This window comes from Lampetra fluviatilis, chromosome 4, assembly GCF_964198595.1.
Source record: "Lampetra fluviatilis chromosome 4, kcLamFluv1.1, whole genome shotgun sequence".
NCBI lineage: Eukaryota > Metazoa > Chordata > Hyperoartia > Petromyzontiformes > Petromyzontidae > Lampetra > Lampetra fluviatilis.
The window spans coordinates 7,868,932-7,882,174 of NC_136278.1; the positions used below are offsets into that span (position 1 = coordinate 7,868,932).

Consider the following 13,243-nt stretch of genomic DNA (forward strand, 5'->3'; position numbering starts at 1 on the left):
TGCTGCCAGCTCTATTCCTGTAGTTTTTTTTTGGATGCTTGATGGTTGCGCATAAAACCGGTGGCAGCCTCGGACAAATCATCCGCTACCTCAAGGCAAATTAAGAATCCCAACAACAACACACACACAAAAACGATGCTGTGGGCGTCATCACGGCGAATCGCATTGACGGGGCTTAAGCAAGCGCAATAGGCTTACTTATTTAATGAAGTCCCTTGCGAGCCGTCCGTCCGCCCGCCCGCACGCCCCAAAACCAGTCCCCGGCGACACCGAAGCGAGTCATCGACGTGATGGGAAGTCTACCGGAGCCTACCTAACAAACCAAAGGCACTGCCAATATTGGGCGCTGCTGCCGCTGTTGCTGTGCAGGTGCCCCACGGACGGTGTAGAGACCCCCACGGATGGTGTAGAGATCCTCACGGACGCGTAGAGACCCCCACGGACGGTGTAGAGACCCCCACGGATGGTGTAGAGATCCTCACGGACGCGCTGCTGCATATTGACCCGTAGAAATACGCACGTATATATATATTTTAAATTGTTGTTCCGAATCGGAAAAGCGATCAAAGATGGGCAGCCAGAACCAGGACAGCGTGGAGCAATTTTTGGACTCCAACCCGAACTTTGCGCAGGAATACTTCAACAGGAAGCTGCGCCCGGGGTTGATTTCGGCCATGTGGGACGAACGGATGGGCGGCGTAGCACCCTCGTACGTGGACATCTCCAAGGTGCAGGAGAGCGAGATCCTCTTCGACCTGGTGTGCAACATGTCCGAGAGCATCAACATGGAGAAGTGCATGCACAAGTGCCTGCGCCACCTGGCTGGCCTCATCGACGCCGACCGCTGCAGCCTCTTCATGTACCGGCAGCGCAACGGCACGCCCGAGTTGGCCACCCGGCTCTTCGACGTCACCAGGACCTCGTCGCTCGAGGAGTGCCTGGTCCAGCCCGAGGCCGAGATCGTGTTCCCGCTCGACTTGGGAGTGGTGGGACACGTGGCCCAGTTCAAGAAGACGGTGAACCACGACGTCAGCGAGGTGAGTGGTGCGCCCGCCGAACAACGGGGCGAAGAGGCGGTGGCGACGCAGAGCGGCCACACGGCCACGGTGGCCGTCCTGGGCCGCGAGAGCGACGTTGCTCACGAGACGTCGCGTAGCTCTGACAGGCGCCGATAACAAATTGCGAAAAAAAAATTAGAATGGCCGAGATTGTAAAAGGTATAAAAATAATAATAATATCAGTCAATAATACTGGCATCAAACATAACGTTAGAACTATTTCCAGTTGGTGGCCGTAAAATTACCTATTCTTAGGTTTTTTCGGTAAAGTCACGTAGGTAAAAATTAAAATTAATAAAAGTAAAATAAAAATAAAATAAAAATCACGACGTTTCGGAGGCAACACAATTTTTTTACCTACGTGACTTTACCGAAAAAACCTAAGAATATGAATCCTTGCAGTCACGAAAGCTTCACATCTAGAACGTAAAATTACCTATTCAAGAAATTGCATCAAATAATCAATCCAATGCACGAGCCATAATCGACCTTATATTGAACATGATCAGAAAATTATATTCTGATAACATGTATGTGCCTGAATCAATACTGGTGGGCTGCCAGATGTTAATTGATTCAAGCAAGCCTGCCTCTGCTGATGAGACGCTGCCCTGTCAAAACCAGTTCCGAATTTTGCTTGTACTGAATTAATGCTACTAAATTTAACCCTCAGAAGACCGTGGGATTGTACAAAAGGTACTTCTACATTTTTACGGAGAGACAGATGATCTAGGCGACGTGTTGTCTGCTTATCATTTTTTTAAAGTTGCTAATGCAATAGAATGAATGCACTTTATTGCAATAGCAAGTACTGCAGTGTAGTGTTTACAGTGCTGTACCAATCTTCTCGGTGTGCTTATTATCAACGTGCTCGTGCTCATTCAATTGCTAAACTTTTTTTACGGAGTAAACGAGAGTGGCATGCAATTATAGAGCAATGCGAATCACGGCTCCATTGTTTGAACATAAAACACACATCTTCATTGGCGACTCCTGGATCAGTTTTGCTAAGTTTTTTAATCACAATTTAGTGTTCTTAGGAAAGACCACAACAGTAATGCCCCTTTTTTATTTCCCAAGGAAGGCCTCAATGAATCGGAAGTAGATGTTTCAGAAGAGTCCTGCATTGCGATATTTGGTCAATTCCATTGATGAGCGTTTGGCTTTTATGCGGGAAGTAAATCTATTTACTTCGAGAAAACCCACCACGGGCATACAAACGGATGCCATTCAACGTTCTGCACAGATCGATTTAAGAATTCCTGTACTGCCATCTCCCGGCCACGTCGCCACTCTAGGGCCTACAACGTTTTGAATTGCCAGGCAGTGTCCCATCCGAAGACTAAACGACTCTCAGCTCTGCTAGGCTTCTGAGGGAATGACAAGATCGTGTGCCTCAAGGGTGATGTGGTCATCAGCGAAATGCCGGTAGGCTTCTTCACCGTGTGTTCGGTGGAAATAAATATATTTAAAGTGAGGCTATGTGCTTGGTTTGTAATCCTGGTTGTGAACGACTCGAGAAGCCCTCGTATCCGCGGTGATGTGGGGAAACAATAACTCGGATCCTACCCCCCCCCCCTTATCCGTGCGGTAAAAACTCGCGGATAATGGGGTGAATTTGTCGCGCGAATCCTCTTAACCACGAACAAAAATCACGGGCAATGGGCATTTTCGCCGACCCTGCAGCTGCCGTGGACAATATGAGCTGCGGGTAATAGGGCCGTGGATGAGATGAGTTTCTGCTGTCGTCACGTTTTAAAATTACACAAGTTACATTTAAGGGACACGTATGGCAGGCAGCTTTAGGACCCAACTTTACGGCAAAAAAAAAAAACTTTCTTAGGTGGCACGTCTTTCAACTGCCGAATTCCATCACGATCGCGATGCAGTTGGCAGTCTTCTTCTACATCTTCTTTCGCTACGGCTGCTGGCAGCTGCAAGAGCAACAGCGAAACAATGTCGCATTCAGGCGGCCAAGCCAAGGCAACAGCATCAGGAGCAGTGGAGTAGTCGCGTTTTAAAATTATACAAGTTGTATTTAAGGGACACGTATGGCAGCTTTAGGACCCAACTTTACGGCAAAAAAAAAACTTTCTTAGGTGGCACGTCTTTCAACTGCCGAATTCCATCACGATCGCTATGCAGTTGTCAGTCTTCTTCTACAGCTTATTTCGTTGCGGCTGCTGGTAGCTGCAAGAGCAACAGCGAAACAACGTCGCATTCAGGCGGCCAAGCCAAGGCAACCGCATCAGGAGCAGCGGAGTAGCCGCGTGTCACTGTGATGTCTCCTTCGTAGCCACCGCATTGTTCCGTCGCAATTTTGCCTTTGCAAGCGCGCGCGACCTTGAGGCAGCCTCGGCGATTAGAACCCATCGTAATCAGATCACCAAAAATAGATGCAGATAAGCGTGGGTGGTTGAGCGTTACACAAGCCGTGCGCCCGTGTCATTTGGGAACTCTTTCTCACGAAAAGCCAATGCCGTCCTCATAAATTGCCGCTTCATTGCTGCTCGCCGTTGGCAGCGCTGTTTGCACAATAAATGTGTGTTCTACGTGCAAAAGGATGAATGTGCCCCCCCCCCCCGAAAGTGATTCAAAGTCGCACTTGACAATCAGCAAAGTCGAATACGATGTCACAACGACGTAAACTGACGCCATGCACAGCGAACGCGGCGTGTTTAATCGTTCAACAGCGATAGTGCAAGGGGGACGGACGGTGGCTTAAATGTCATCAGGCTGGGGGGGTCTGTTCCAGCTGACGATGTCCGCGCCCGGCACACCGCAGCACCTCCAGGATTCCTCTCGCCGTGGCTCTGGCTACTGCTGTGACTTCTAGCCACCTCCGGGATGCCACAAGCCGGAAAGCAAAAAAAAATTCGGCGTAGAAATTAACCCCTGCATTTACGCACGTGAAAAATGCTAAACAGCTTCACGCCTTTATATCTGTTGCGGGATGTTGTCATCGTACAGACAAAAACTGTGTGTGGTGTGGGGAGCGGTAGTGTGGCAGTTAGCCAACACCAGTGACGATTATCTGAACCGGCCCTGGGTCTCCCCTAGGTCGGCTCAGCCTCAAATGAGTACCTGGCGCGCCGTGTGAAAGCATCGCCACTGGGGAGACAAAGACGGCCGGGCGTGGTGTTGGCCACCCACCCCCGTGTCCCGTGCCACGGCCTTGGCAGCTGCTGCTGCTGGCTAAACAGCACTTGCCCCAACAGTCTGTGAAGGCTACTACACGGGCAGGGGAGGGGTGAGATATTTGTCGTCGGTGTTGTGTGTGTGTGTGTCCGCTCAAGGGCAAGCTGTTCAGCAACTTTGTGGACAAGCTGACGGGCTACACCACCAAGAACATCCTGGGGACCCCGATCATGAACGGCAATGAAGTGGTCGCCGTCATAATGGCCGTAAACAAAGTGAACGGGACGGCGTTCACAGCGCTGGACACGGAGGTAAGAGGTCACCGTTGTCACCGTTGTTGTCTCCACCTCATCAAACAACCCCTCCCCCCCCCCCCAATCTTCCAACCCCCATCTGCAATGACCTGACCTATAAAGGTCGATGCGACGAAAACGTAGGCAGGAAGACGTCTTGACAATTCTGGCAAATCGCCCCGGTGAAGCTGGTCGCTGTAATCGCCAGCGAAACGTATCGAGACTCGGAATTGTCAATTCTATGGAGTTTACCCTCCACGCACACAACCGGTGTGTTGAAGCAGTAACTAATTTGCTCGTTTTGTTTACGTGACATAACTTACTCATTGGCAGTGTCGGGTGGTGGTGGGTTAACGACACATTTATATTTACGCGATCTCACCCATGACATCTCCGTCACGTCACTGTCCCACCACGTTAAACAATGAACGTCTCTGTTTTTTAAACACTTCCTGTCACCCGCTAAACGGGCCTTCTGGGAGTACATTGGCTCAATATAAGCCAACGATGAAAAGGTGGCAATATGCAGTGTCTTATCACAGTGCCGGATTAAACTAGTGCGGGGCCTGTAGCATACGTTATGTAGGGGCCTTAGATTCAAAAACACATATTAAAACACATACATTTTTAACTTGCATAATAAAGTAATTGTATTTTTTCATTTGCTATACAGCCAGATAATACAACAAATCGCTAACCTTAAACACCCAGTCATTCATAGTTTTCGTAAACACAATCGGAATCATGACACTTTCTTCGCGTTTTTATTCCGCAGGTGTTCCTGAAATACCTCATCTTTGCCTCAGTCTGTTTGAAGACGTACTACCTCTCATACATGCACGCGTGCGAGACACGGAGGGGCCAGGTAAGCAACGACACTCCGCCACCGCACGCTTGAGCCAATCACAAACTCTCACCGTTGACTTGGACACTTCGAAATGTTAAGTGTTCCATTTTTGTATATATAAAAACAAAACTACCCAGCACAACTGAAAAACATGTGTGCAGGTTGGAATCCAATACGAATTATAATGCACACCATAGCATCGGTCGGCTCCCCCATCATACCATGCATGTCACGTGATGTCATCATCCTGCGTGTATGTAATGCGCAAAACCTTGTTGTTGCACAGCTTCTCAAAAAAGTCACGCCGGCAAAATATCATGGGAACTCTCATTTGCAAGTGACCTGCGCATGAGCCGTATCGATACCACTTTTTTTACAGAGCTTAAGGAGTTGACATTTCCTCTCTCTTCAATTAAATTCAATGTTTATTTGTTACACAGAAAGTCCCCTGCAGTCAGTTGAGTCCATCCCCCTGCAACCACTCGAGAAAACGCGGCTTTCATATCACACGGGATGGCTGTTGTCGATTTGAACCCACGATCTCAGCGGCGCAACCGGCTCAGCGCTCCGAGGTGGTCGCTATTGGCTCGCCGAGCCAAGTCGCCTTGCTCGTGAACTCCGTGCAGGCCGCGTGGCTACAGTCCGACTCTGCTCTGTTGCAGGTCTTGCTGTGGGCGGCCAGCAAGGTGTTCGAGGAACTCACGGACATCGAGCGACAGTTCCACAAGGCCATGTACACCGTCCGCGGCTACCTCAACTGCGAGCGTTACTCCGTCGGTCTGCTGGACATGACCAAGCAGAAGGTTTGTTGAGGAAGCGAAACATTCCACATCAGCGATAGGAGTGTAATGGTGTAAATTATGCAGGAGACGAGTTGACGGAGGCAACACGTATTTATTTATAACACTCTACAGTAACAGTCAGCTATACAGCCTAGGAACACAGCCTACGGCTACGCGTGCCTGACACCGGCTACGCTCTCAGGTCCTCCGGCTATGTCCTTCCTAGAGGAGGCTATCTGACCCGACCTAGCCAGGGTACGGGTCCCAACCACTGGCCCATCGGACCTGGCCCTGATAAGGAGATCGGGAACCGGGGGTTCCCAGGGTCTCACCACTGAGCCACACAGAGTCCCGGCCCTGATAAGGGCGGCGGGGCCAGGGGTCCCAGGGTCCTATCTAGCTTGCTCCGTCTTCCTTCTTCACTGGCTCCAACGACTCCCCGAGCTTTCTCGCGCACCGCCCTATATACCCCCCTGCCCCCGAGGGGCGGGGCTATATGCGGACGTCGATGTAGCCACCCCATGCACGGACCGTGATGTAGATACTGGCTACATAATGGCTCGCTACACCCGGGTACGTACCACCTCTATAGGAGGGAACCTACGGCATGCAAGCCCAGGTATGGCCCGTGATTTAATTTGATAAGGCTCACAGCCACATGAGGCCTGTCATTTCGAAAAGGCCTGCAAACTGTACTAAGCCATCACCACAATCTTCTTAACCCCTCTAATCAGGTATTAGAGGGGGGGATATTTGAAATCTGGAAACGGTGTTTTCATGATTGTCTTGCGCTCAGTCACAAGTTATTTTTCTCAATATTGTTGGGTGACGACGGTGCGTATTATTAATGTGCGGACCACCAAACATGTTTGACAGTCCTATTCAGCCCTCGGTGAGGTATAAAGGTTCCCCACCCGGGGTCTGCGGAAATGAGCAGCACGAGTAACCGGACAGTGGCAATCACTACAAATCGTTCTGGAGTCTAGAATATTCAGGAGCCTGGCGGAGTTCAGGGTTCAATGTCTATGCAAATTTACACTTGTGAGGGATGCTGTGGTGGTGTCGTGGGATTCAAGTTTTTCACTTCTACAGTCTCCCTCTCTCTCTCTCGGGCCTGGTAACACATATCAATTCATCATCATCTGCCTTGGTCTGTTAACTCCTGGACAAAGGCCTTTCCGTGCCACAGCCATCACTTATGGCGATGTGATGGCACAATCGATCTCGCTCCTGGGCACGAGCCCATCTCATTGGCTCCATCTCTGTGGTGATCCTCTCGGCTGTATTCCCTCCTGGATGCCATTCGGCGAGCAGTATCAGTCGAATCCATGAGCCGCGATGCCTTCGAGCGATGTATCCTACCCAAGCCCACTCATCAATACATGCTCATTTTCAAATAACAATGCACATATTAAGCGTTTCCTTCATCCAGAACATTCCCACTGAATCCCAACACCAGGGCTCAGCAACCAAAACAACAAAGGAGAAGCATTTTTTTTTCCGAATTCGGTAAACAACTCAATATTTCTCGAGCCGCAATGCGCGTGCATACCAGACAGTGGCCCTTAATAAATAAACCTCACGAAGCAGTCCTTAAAGAACTGCAGGTTAATAATTTAATAATAATCATTTACATTTATAAAGCACCCTTAGAAAGTCGTTCTCAGGGTTCTAGATTGCCGGACCGCTGCCCTAGACTCTGATTGGTCCACACCAGAGACAGCTTTCTTTAGAGCCTAGTCTCAAACAGTGTTCGATCAGAGGACGACTTTTCAAAGACAATGCATAAACTACCAGAGCATGTGTTTTTAATTGCATGTTCGCCACAAGTACATGTGGTTAATGCAGACGTGATTCCTTGAAAACGTTTTCTGTTTGGTGTTTTAACATCTTAATGTTGCCAGAGAGGGTAAAACCTGTTCCTATCTTTTGATACTGGCAAGGGAGGTCCCGTGATGGTCTGTAATTGCGTTCGTGATGTTTTGACCACCGCTTATGTGGCCCTTGCCCTGCAGGAATTTTTTGACGAGTGGGCCATTCAAATGGGCGAGGTCGCACCTTACAAAGGCCCCAAAACTCCGGACGGAAGGGTGAGTTTTGTCTGCCGGAAAACGAAGTCTCGCATTTTTTTTATTTTTAAACGACAACGCTCGCATGCGCCCCTTGACGAACCGTCGTCCATGTATGTATGTGCGTTTGCACGTTCAACTTCTTTCGCATGTACGGACAATTCAGCCGCTGCTTGTTTTTTTATCTTCAGGAAATTCACTTCTACAAGATCATTGACTACATCCTCATTGGCAAGGAAGAAATCAAAGTCATCCCGTGAGTTACTCGAACAGACCCTGGCATGTTAACGTTTTGCACTCCAGTTATACCACTGCCTCCATTTCTCATAACGTGAAATTCCACTTGTCATCGATCGAATAGTACTGTATTTTAATGGAATGTCCTAATTTGTTATGCCAGATCCCAAAATCAAGGACATTTATTTTGGAGGCGTAATGCTTCACATATAAATGGAATATCACATGTTCTTTAAATACATATATAAATACTCAATACCATTACAGCAGATGCTGCCATTTGTATTTGTCTTGAACATTTGCTGATACGATTTTTTATCTGTACACAGGTTTCCCCTGAGGCTCTTACGCTGCCTTAAGTGCATTGCATTGAAATAAGAGAATACACTTTTAAATACCTTACAGCGTGCCACTTTTGTAAAGAGGTCGGAGAGAGATTTCCTGTCAAAAAGCTGATTAAGGCCTCACTTTTGAGCTTTTTCAAATGCCAGATGTCGTATAACTTTGAGATATTCCAAATGGCGCCAGACGTCACGTCGCTTCGAGATCTTCCAGTGACCTCAAAATTATTTATTGTCACAATCACATTTCCACTTGGGAAGGTCTTCACCATTATTGTTCAACGTGCATTTGCATCTCCGACTGAAATACAAAAATAAGTGAGTATCGCCACCGTCTATAAAGGATCAGTGGCGTAGATGTCGAGTGTGCAGGCGGTGCAACTGCACTGGGGCCCACGTGTCAGGGTGGGTGGGGGGGCAGGTGCCAGGCTATGAAGACAGGTGGGGGGATTGGACTGGGCGGTGGGTGGGTGGGAAAAGATAATTTAATTCCTAATCATAATATTTATTGATACTGGAGAAATCCGATGAGGTGCAAAGCTCTTTTTCACAGAAGTCCATTAGGCGCCGATAACAACTTTACATCTTCTTGGTTCTTTCGGTAAAGTCACGTAGAAGGGAAATAATAAAGTAATACAAATAAAACATAATAAAATACATGTTTTATTTTATTATTTTATTATTTCCCTTCTACGTGACTTTACCGAAAGAATCAAGAAGATGAATCCCTGCAGTCACGAAAGCTTTAAATCGAAACAACTTTACAATAACAATACAACACACACAATAGTAGTGCAATGTACAGGAAAGGCAAACGTCACCCGTAAACATACAAAACGAAACAATGTTTTATCCCACCTGTCGAAGCCCACTGAGATATCAACTTATTTTTCAGGAGCAACCTGGCCATAAATGATAGCTCAACAAAGTGGCTTATCATGTGGCAATTTACAGCAGCAAAACCATCAAAATAATCTGCACCATGGGCCCGTGCCAACCATGCTACGCCATCGGGAAGGGATCGTGTCGCTTTAGATACTTTTCATTCTGCCCCACGCGATATATGAGGTCAGGATTAAGGACAAACGCAGAGTCATGAAAAATATTTGTAACGAATGCCTCTTTCCTTTTCACAGAACTCCACCAGATGACCACTGGGCCTTACTCAGCGGCCTTCCAGTCTACGTGGCAGAGTCCGGCTTTGTAAGTTGCCTACTGTTCTACAGAGGGTGGGGGGCATACGATCATTCATACGCAGGGCATGCATCAGAGGTCGCAATCGGGTACCCGATACCCGTACCCTACCCGATACCCGGCTACCCGTACCCGGCCGGGTACGGGTAGCCGTTTGCGACCCTGGTGCGGCCGGGTACGGGTACGGGTAGGCCGTGAGTCACTGGTGAGTAGCCGTTTGTCACTTATTTCGGGTACGGAACGGGTACCCGGCCGGGTACGGGTCGCCGTTTGCGACCCTGGTGCGGCCAGATATGGGTAAGGAATCAAAACCCGTTTGCGACCTCTGGCATGCATCTCCCTCGTAAGGTTTCCTAAATTGCTCTCCAGTCGGATAGATGGCCTCGTAGATTTCAGGCTCCGGGTGTAACTTCTCATGAGATCTTTCCCCAACCTCTCCCGTGCCCCTCAGCAGCAGTGGGGAATGAATCAGAATCATAAAGGGGCAGTGGGGGTGGAGAAAATGTTTTCTTGAGCACAGTCCCAGACAGCTCCAGCTTAACTTAAGGCCTGGCTAATAGGGGATGATGCGAGTTGACGATGCTAAGATCTATCGTACGATAGAAGATCCAGGATAATTGTATCGTCCGTTTTGCTAAATATTGTCCACTTGCGCCTCTCGCCGCTCATTTTTACTTTAAAATGTAACTTTTTTTTCGTAAAACAATTATTTAGGAATTAACAAATAAGAGAAGTAACAGTTGTAAATATATTGACATTAACAATTATATTTGTGCATTACAAATAGTTTTCTAGAGTAACAGAAGGAATCAAGGTTATATGACATTGATTTCATTAGTCATGTTATTATTTTATAGGTTTACTGTAACTGACAGCATGCACATTATATGTGTTACATTTATAAATGTTCATTGCATTGCACGTAATGTCTAAAATCACTCGGGGTGCTTTCATTCTTTGTAATATAAAAATAAATGTATTTATTGAATGAAATCACAACCGTGAATCTTGCCAAGTCGTAAATGTTCCAGGGAGGGCGAATCATTCCACCCCTGGTACGTAATTCAGTTGTCGTTGTTGTTACCGTATTGATCAGGTTAATAATTAACCGTTTGTCCAATTTGTGATGCAGATCTGCAACATTATGAACGCTCCTGCCGATGAAATGTTCAAGTTTTCTGTGAGTAAACCAGATGCCATACCACTCGAATTACTGATAAATCCACGTGTACAAAACAACTGGCCAATTTTTTACGTACTTTTTTAGTGATAGTGTATTGGCAGTGGTGCCTAAGTACATTTAACAACTAAACTAATTCGTAAATAACAATGCCTTAGAAGACAAAATATATACACAATGAACAACATGGCAATGGCTCTTCTTCATAACGCATTAATAGAGAGGACAGAGAGATGGGGTTAATAAAGGATTGTAGATTGCAATTAACACCATGCGGCCTGATGAGAATGAATTTTTTTATGTTTTCTGATGACCAGTTTTTAAATAGACATTTGAACAATCACCTACTAGTTTGCTATTCAGTACCAGACAAACCCTTCGATAATCAAGAGTATTACGAAATAAAGTCATTTTATTTTTAAAGTAAAATGATACAAATGTTGCCGGCACAATGCATTGTGGGACGGTTTGTTCTTGTGGCAGTGCATTCCTGGGTCCGATCACAATGTCAGCATCCAAAGTAGCCATTGGCAACCTGCGGCCCGTGGAGCCCCTCGTGGTGTCCTGGTCTCAGTGTGTTAGGGTGATGCGTGCCGTCACGATTAGTGCACAAGCACGATTTCAAACTTGCGGCCCACTGAGGCAAATTAAGGCCGCTCAAGTCTAGGTTGCCCATCGCTGATCTCAATGGTGTTCAGATCCGATGAGTGATAAAGCTCGTTTTCACAGATGTGCAGGTCGGAGCAGGTCAGAACGTTACAACAACAAACAATACAAAAACACGATAGGGGTGCAAACTATAGGCAAAGGTAAACACATCGCTGAGAAATATTACACAAATACAACTAAACCATTTTTTAGCTTACCAGGTGAATCCCACCGAGCTATTAGCTTCTTTTTTAGAAGCAACCTGACCACGAATGATATATTCCTGGTTCTTTCGGTGAAGTCACGTAGATAGAAAATAAAATAAATACAATAAAATTCTAATTAAAAATTAAACTAAATTGAAAATAATAATAGCAAAAAACCTACGACGTTTCTATCACAACACAAGCGGTCTTCATCAGACCGAAAGAACCAAGAATATTAATTCCTGCAGTCACGAAAGTTTTAAGTGACGAATGATAGTTCAACAAACTGGCTTATCACGTGAACATTTGGAGCAGCAATATAATCTGAATAATCTAAATGATGATGTCAGCAGCACAGCTCGGGTTCTGCAGTGGAAAAACAACCCGGAGGCTCTTGAGCCAAGCCGGGCTGGTTCGCCATGACCCCTGCGCGTCTCATTTGAGCAGCGTGATAAAAGGAATCCTTATCTACGGTCCACCTCCTGGGTTTTTTTTCGAAGCAGCCGTCGCTGCGTTGTCGATTTGTTCCGCAGCTCAACCCCGTGGACGAAACGGGCTTCGTGATGCGAAACGTCCTCTCGCTGCCCATCGTCAACAAGAAGGAGGAGATCGTGGGCGTCGCCACCTTCTTCAACCGCAAGGACGGCAAGCCCTTTGATGAGTTTGACGAGATGATCATGGAGGTGAGCGTTTCATCAACCGCGGTGGCTGCGCGCGTGGCTGCCTGTAATGCGGCATCGAGGTTGGTGGATCGCCGCGCAGAAGTTGTTTGGCTCCCTCCGTGCGAGCGTTCAAGGATGGTGCCGTACACTGGCTTGCCAGGAGAAGGCGGTGCAGCAAAAATGTGGACCCCACGTGTTCCAAGTGGGATAGAGCGTTGCCCCCTTGCACACGTGGGGTTTTACCCGGGTGCTCCGGTTTCCTCCCACGTTTAAAAACCCAGGGCGCCGCGGTGGCGAGATATTATCTTCCTCGCCTGGTATGCATGAGATCGTGGGTTCGATCCCGACCCTGATGCTTGTGTATTTGGAGTTTGCATCTTCTCCTCGTGGTCGCGTGGATTTTTCTCCGGGTCCTCTGGAGGAGGTATCACTCAGTAATCTGCACAAATAGGTACCCGAACCCACTGCCCCGCTGCAAATTTGGCCACCTTGCAGCTAAATCCTATAGCACCTGGTATTATCAGGCAGCCCACTATCCAGGTATTAACCAGGCTCAACTTTTCACTCATTTTCTGAGATCTGATGAGA

General features: G+C 47.4%; 1 protein-coding gene across 1 annotated transcript in view; it reads left to right on the plus strand.

The window, feature by feature from the left end:
* Window positions 1-236: 236 nt before the first annotated feature.
* Window positions 237-13,243, plus strand: part of PDE6C (phosphodiesterase 6C) — a 30,072-nt gene continuing 17,065 nt past the window's right edge. Inside the window, exons 1-9 of the mRNA XM_078855086.1 lie at window positions 237-1,037; window positions 4,355-4,507; window positions 5,265-5,354; window positions 5,999-6,139; window positions 8,134-8,208; window positions 8,379-8,443; window positions 9,902-9,968; window positions 11,092-11,139; window positions 12,527-12,676. Of these exons, the coding sequence (XP_078711212.1) occupies window positions 570-1,037; window positions 4,355-4,507; window positions 5,265-5,354; window positions 5,999-6,139; window positions 8,134-8,208; window positions 8,379-8,443; window positions 9,902-9,968; window positions 11,092-11,139; window positions 12,527-12,676 (1,257 nt within the window). The 5' untranslated portion in view covers window positions 237-569. The remainder of the gene's footprint in view (window positions 1,038-4,354; window positions 4,508-5,264; window positions 5,355-5,998; window positions 6,140-8,133; window positions 8,209-8,378; window positions 8,444-9,901; window positions 9,969-11,091; window positions 11,140-12,526; window positions 12,677-13,243) is intronic.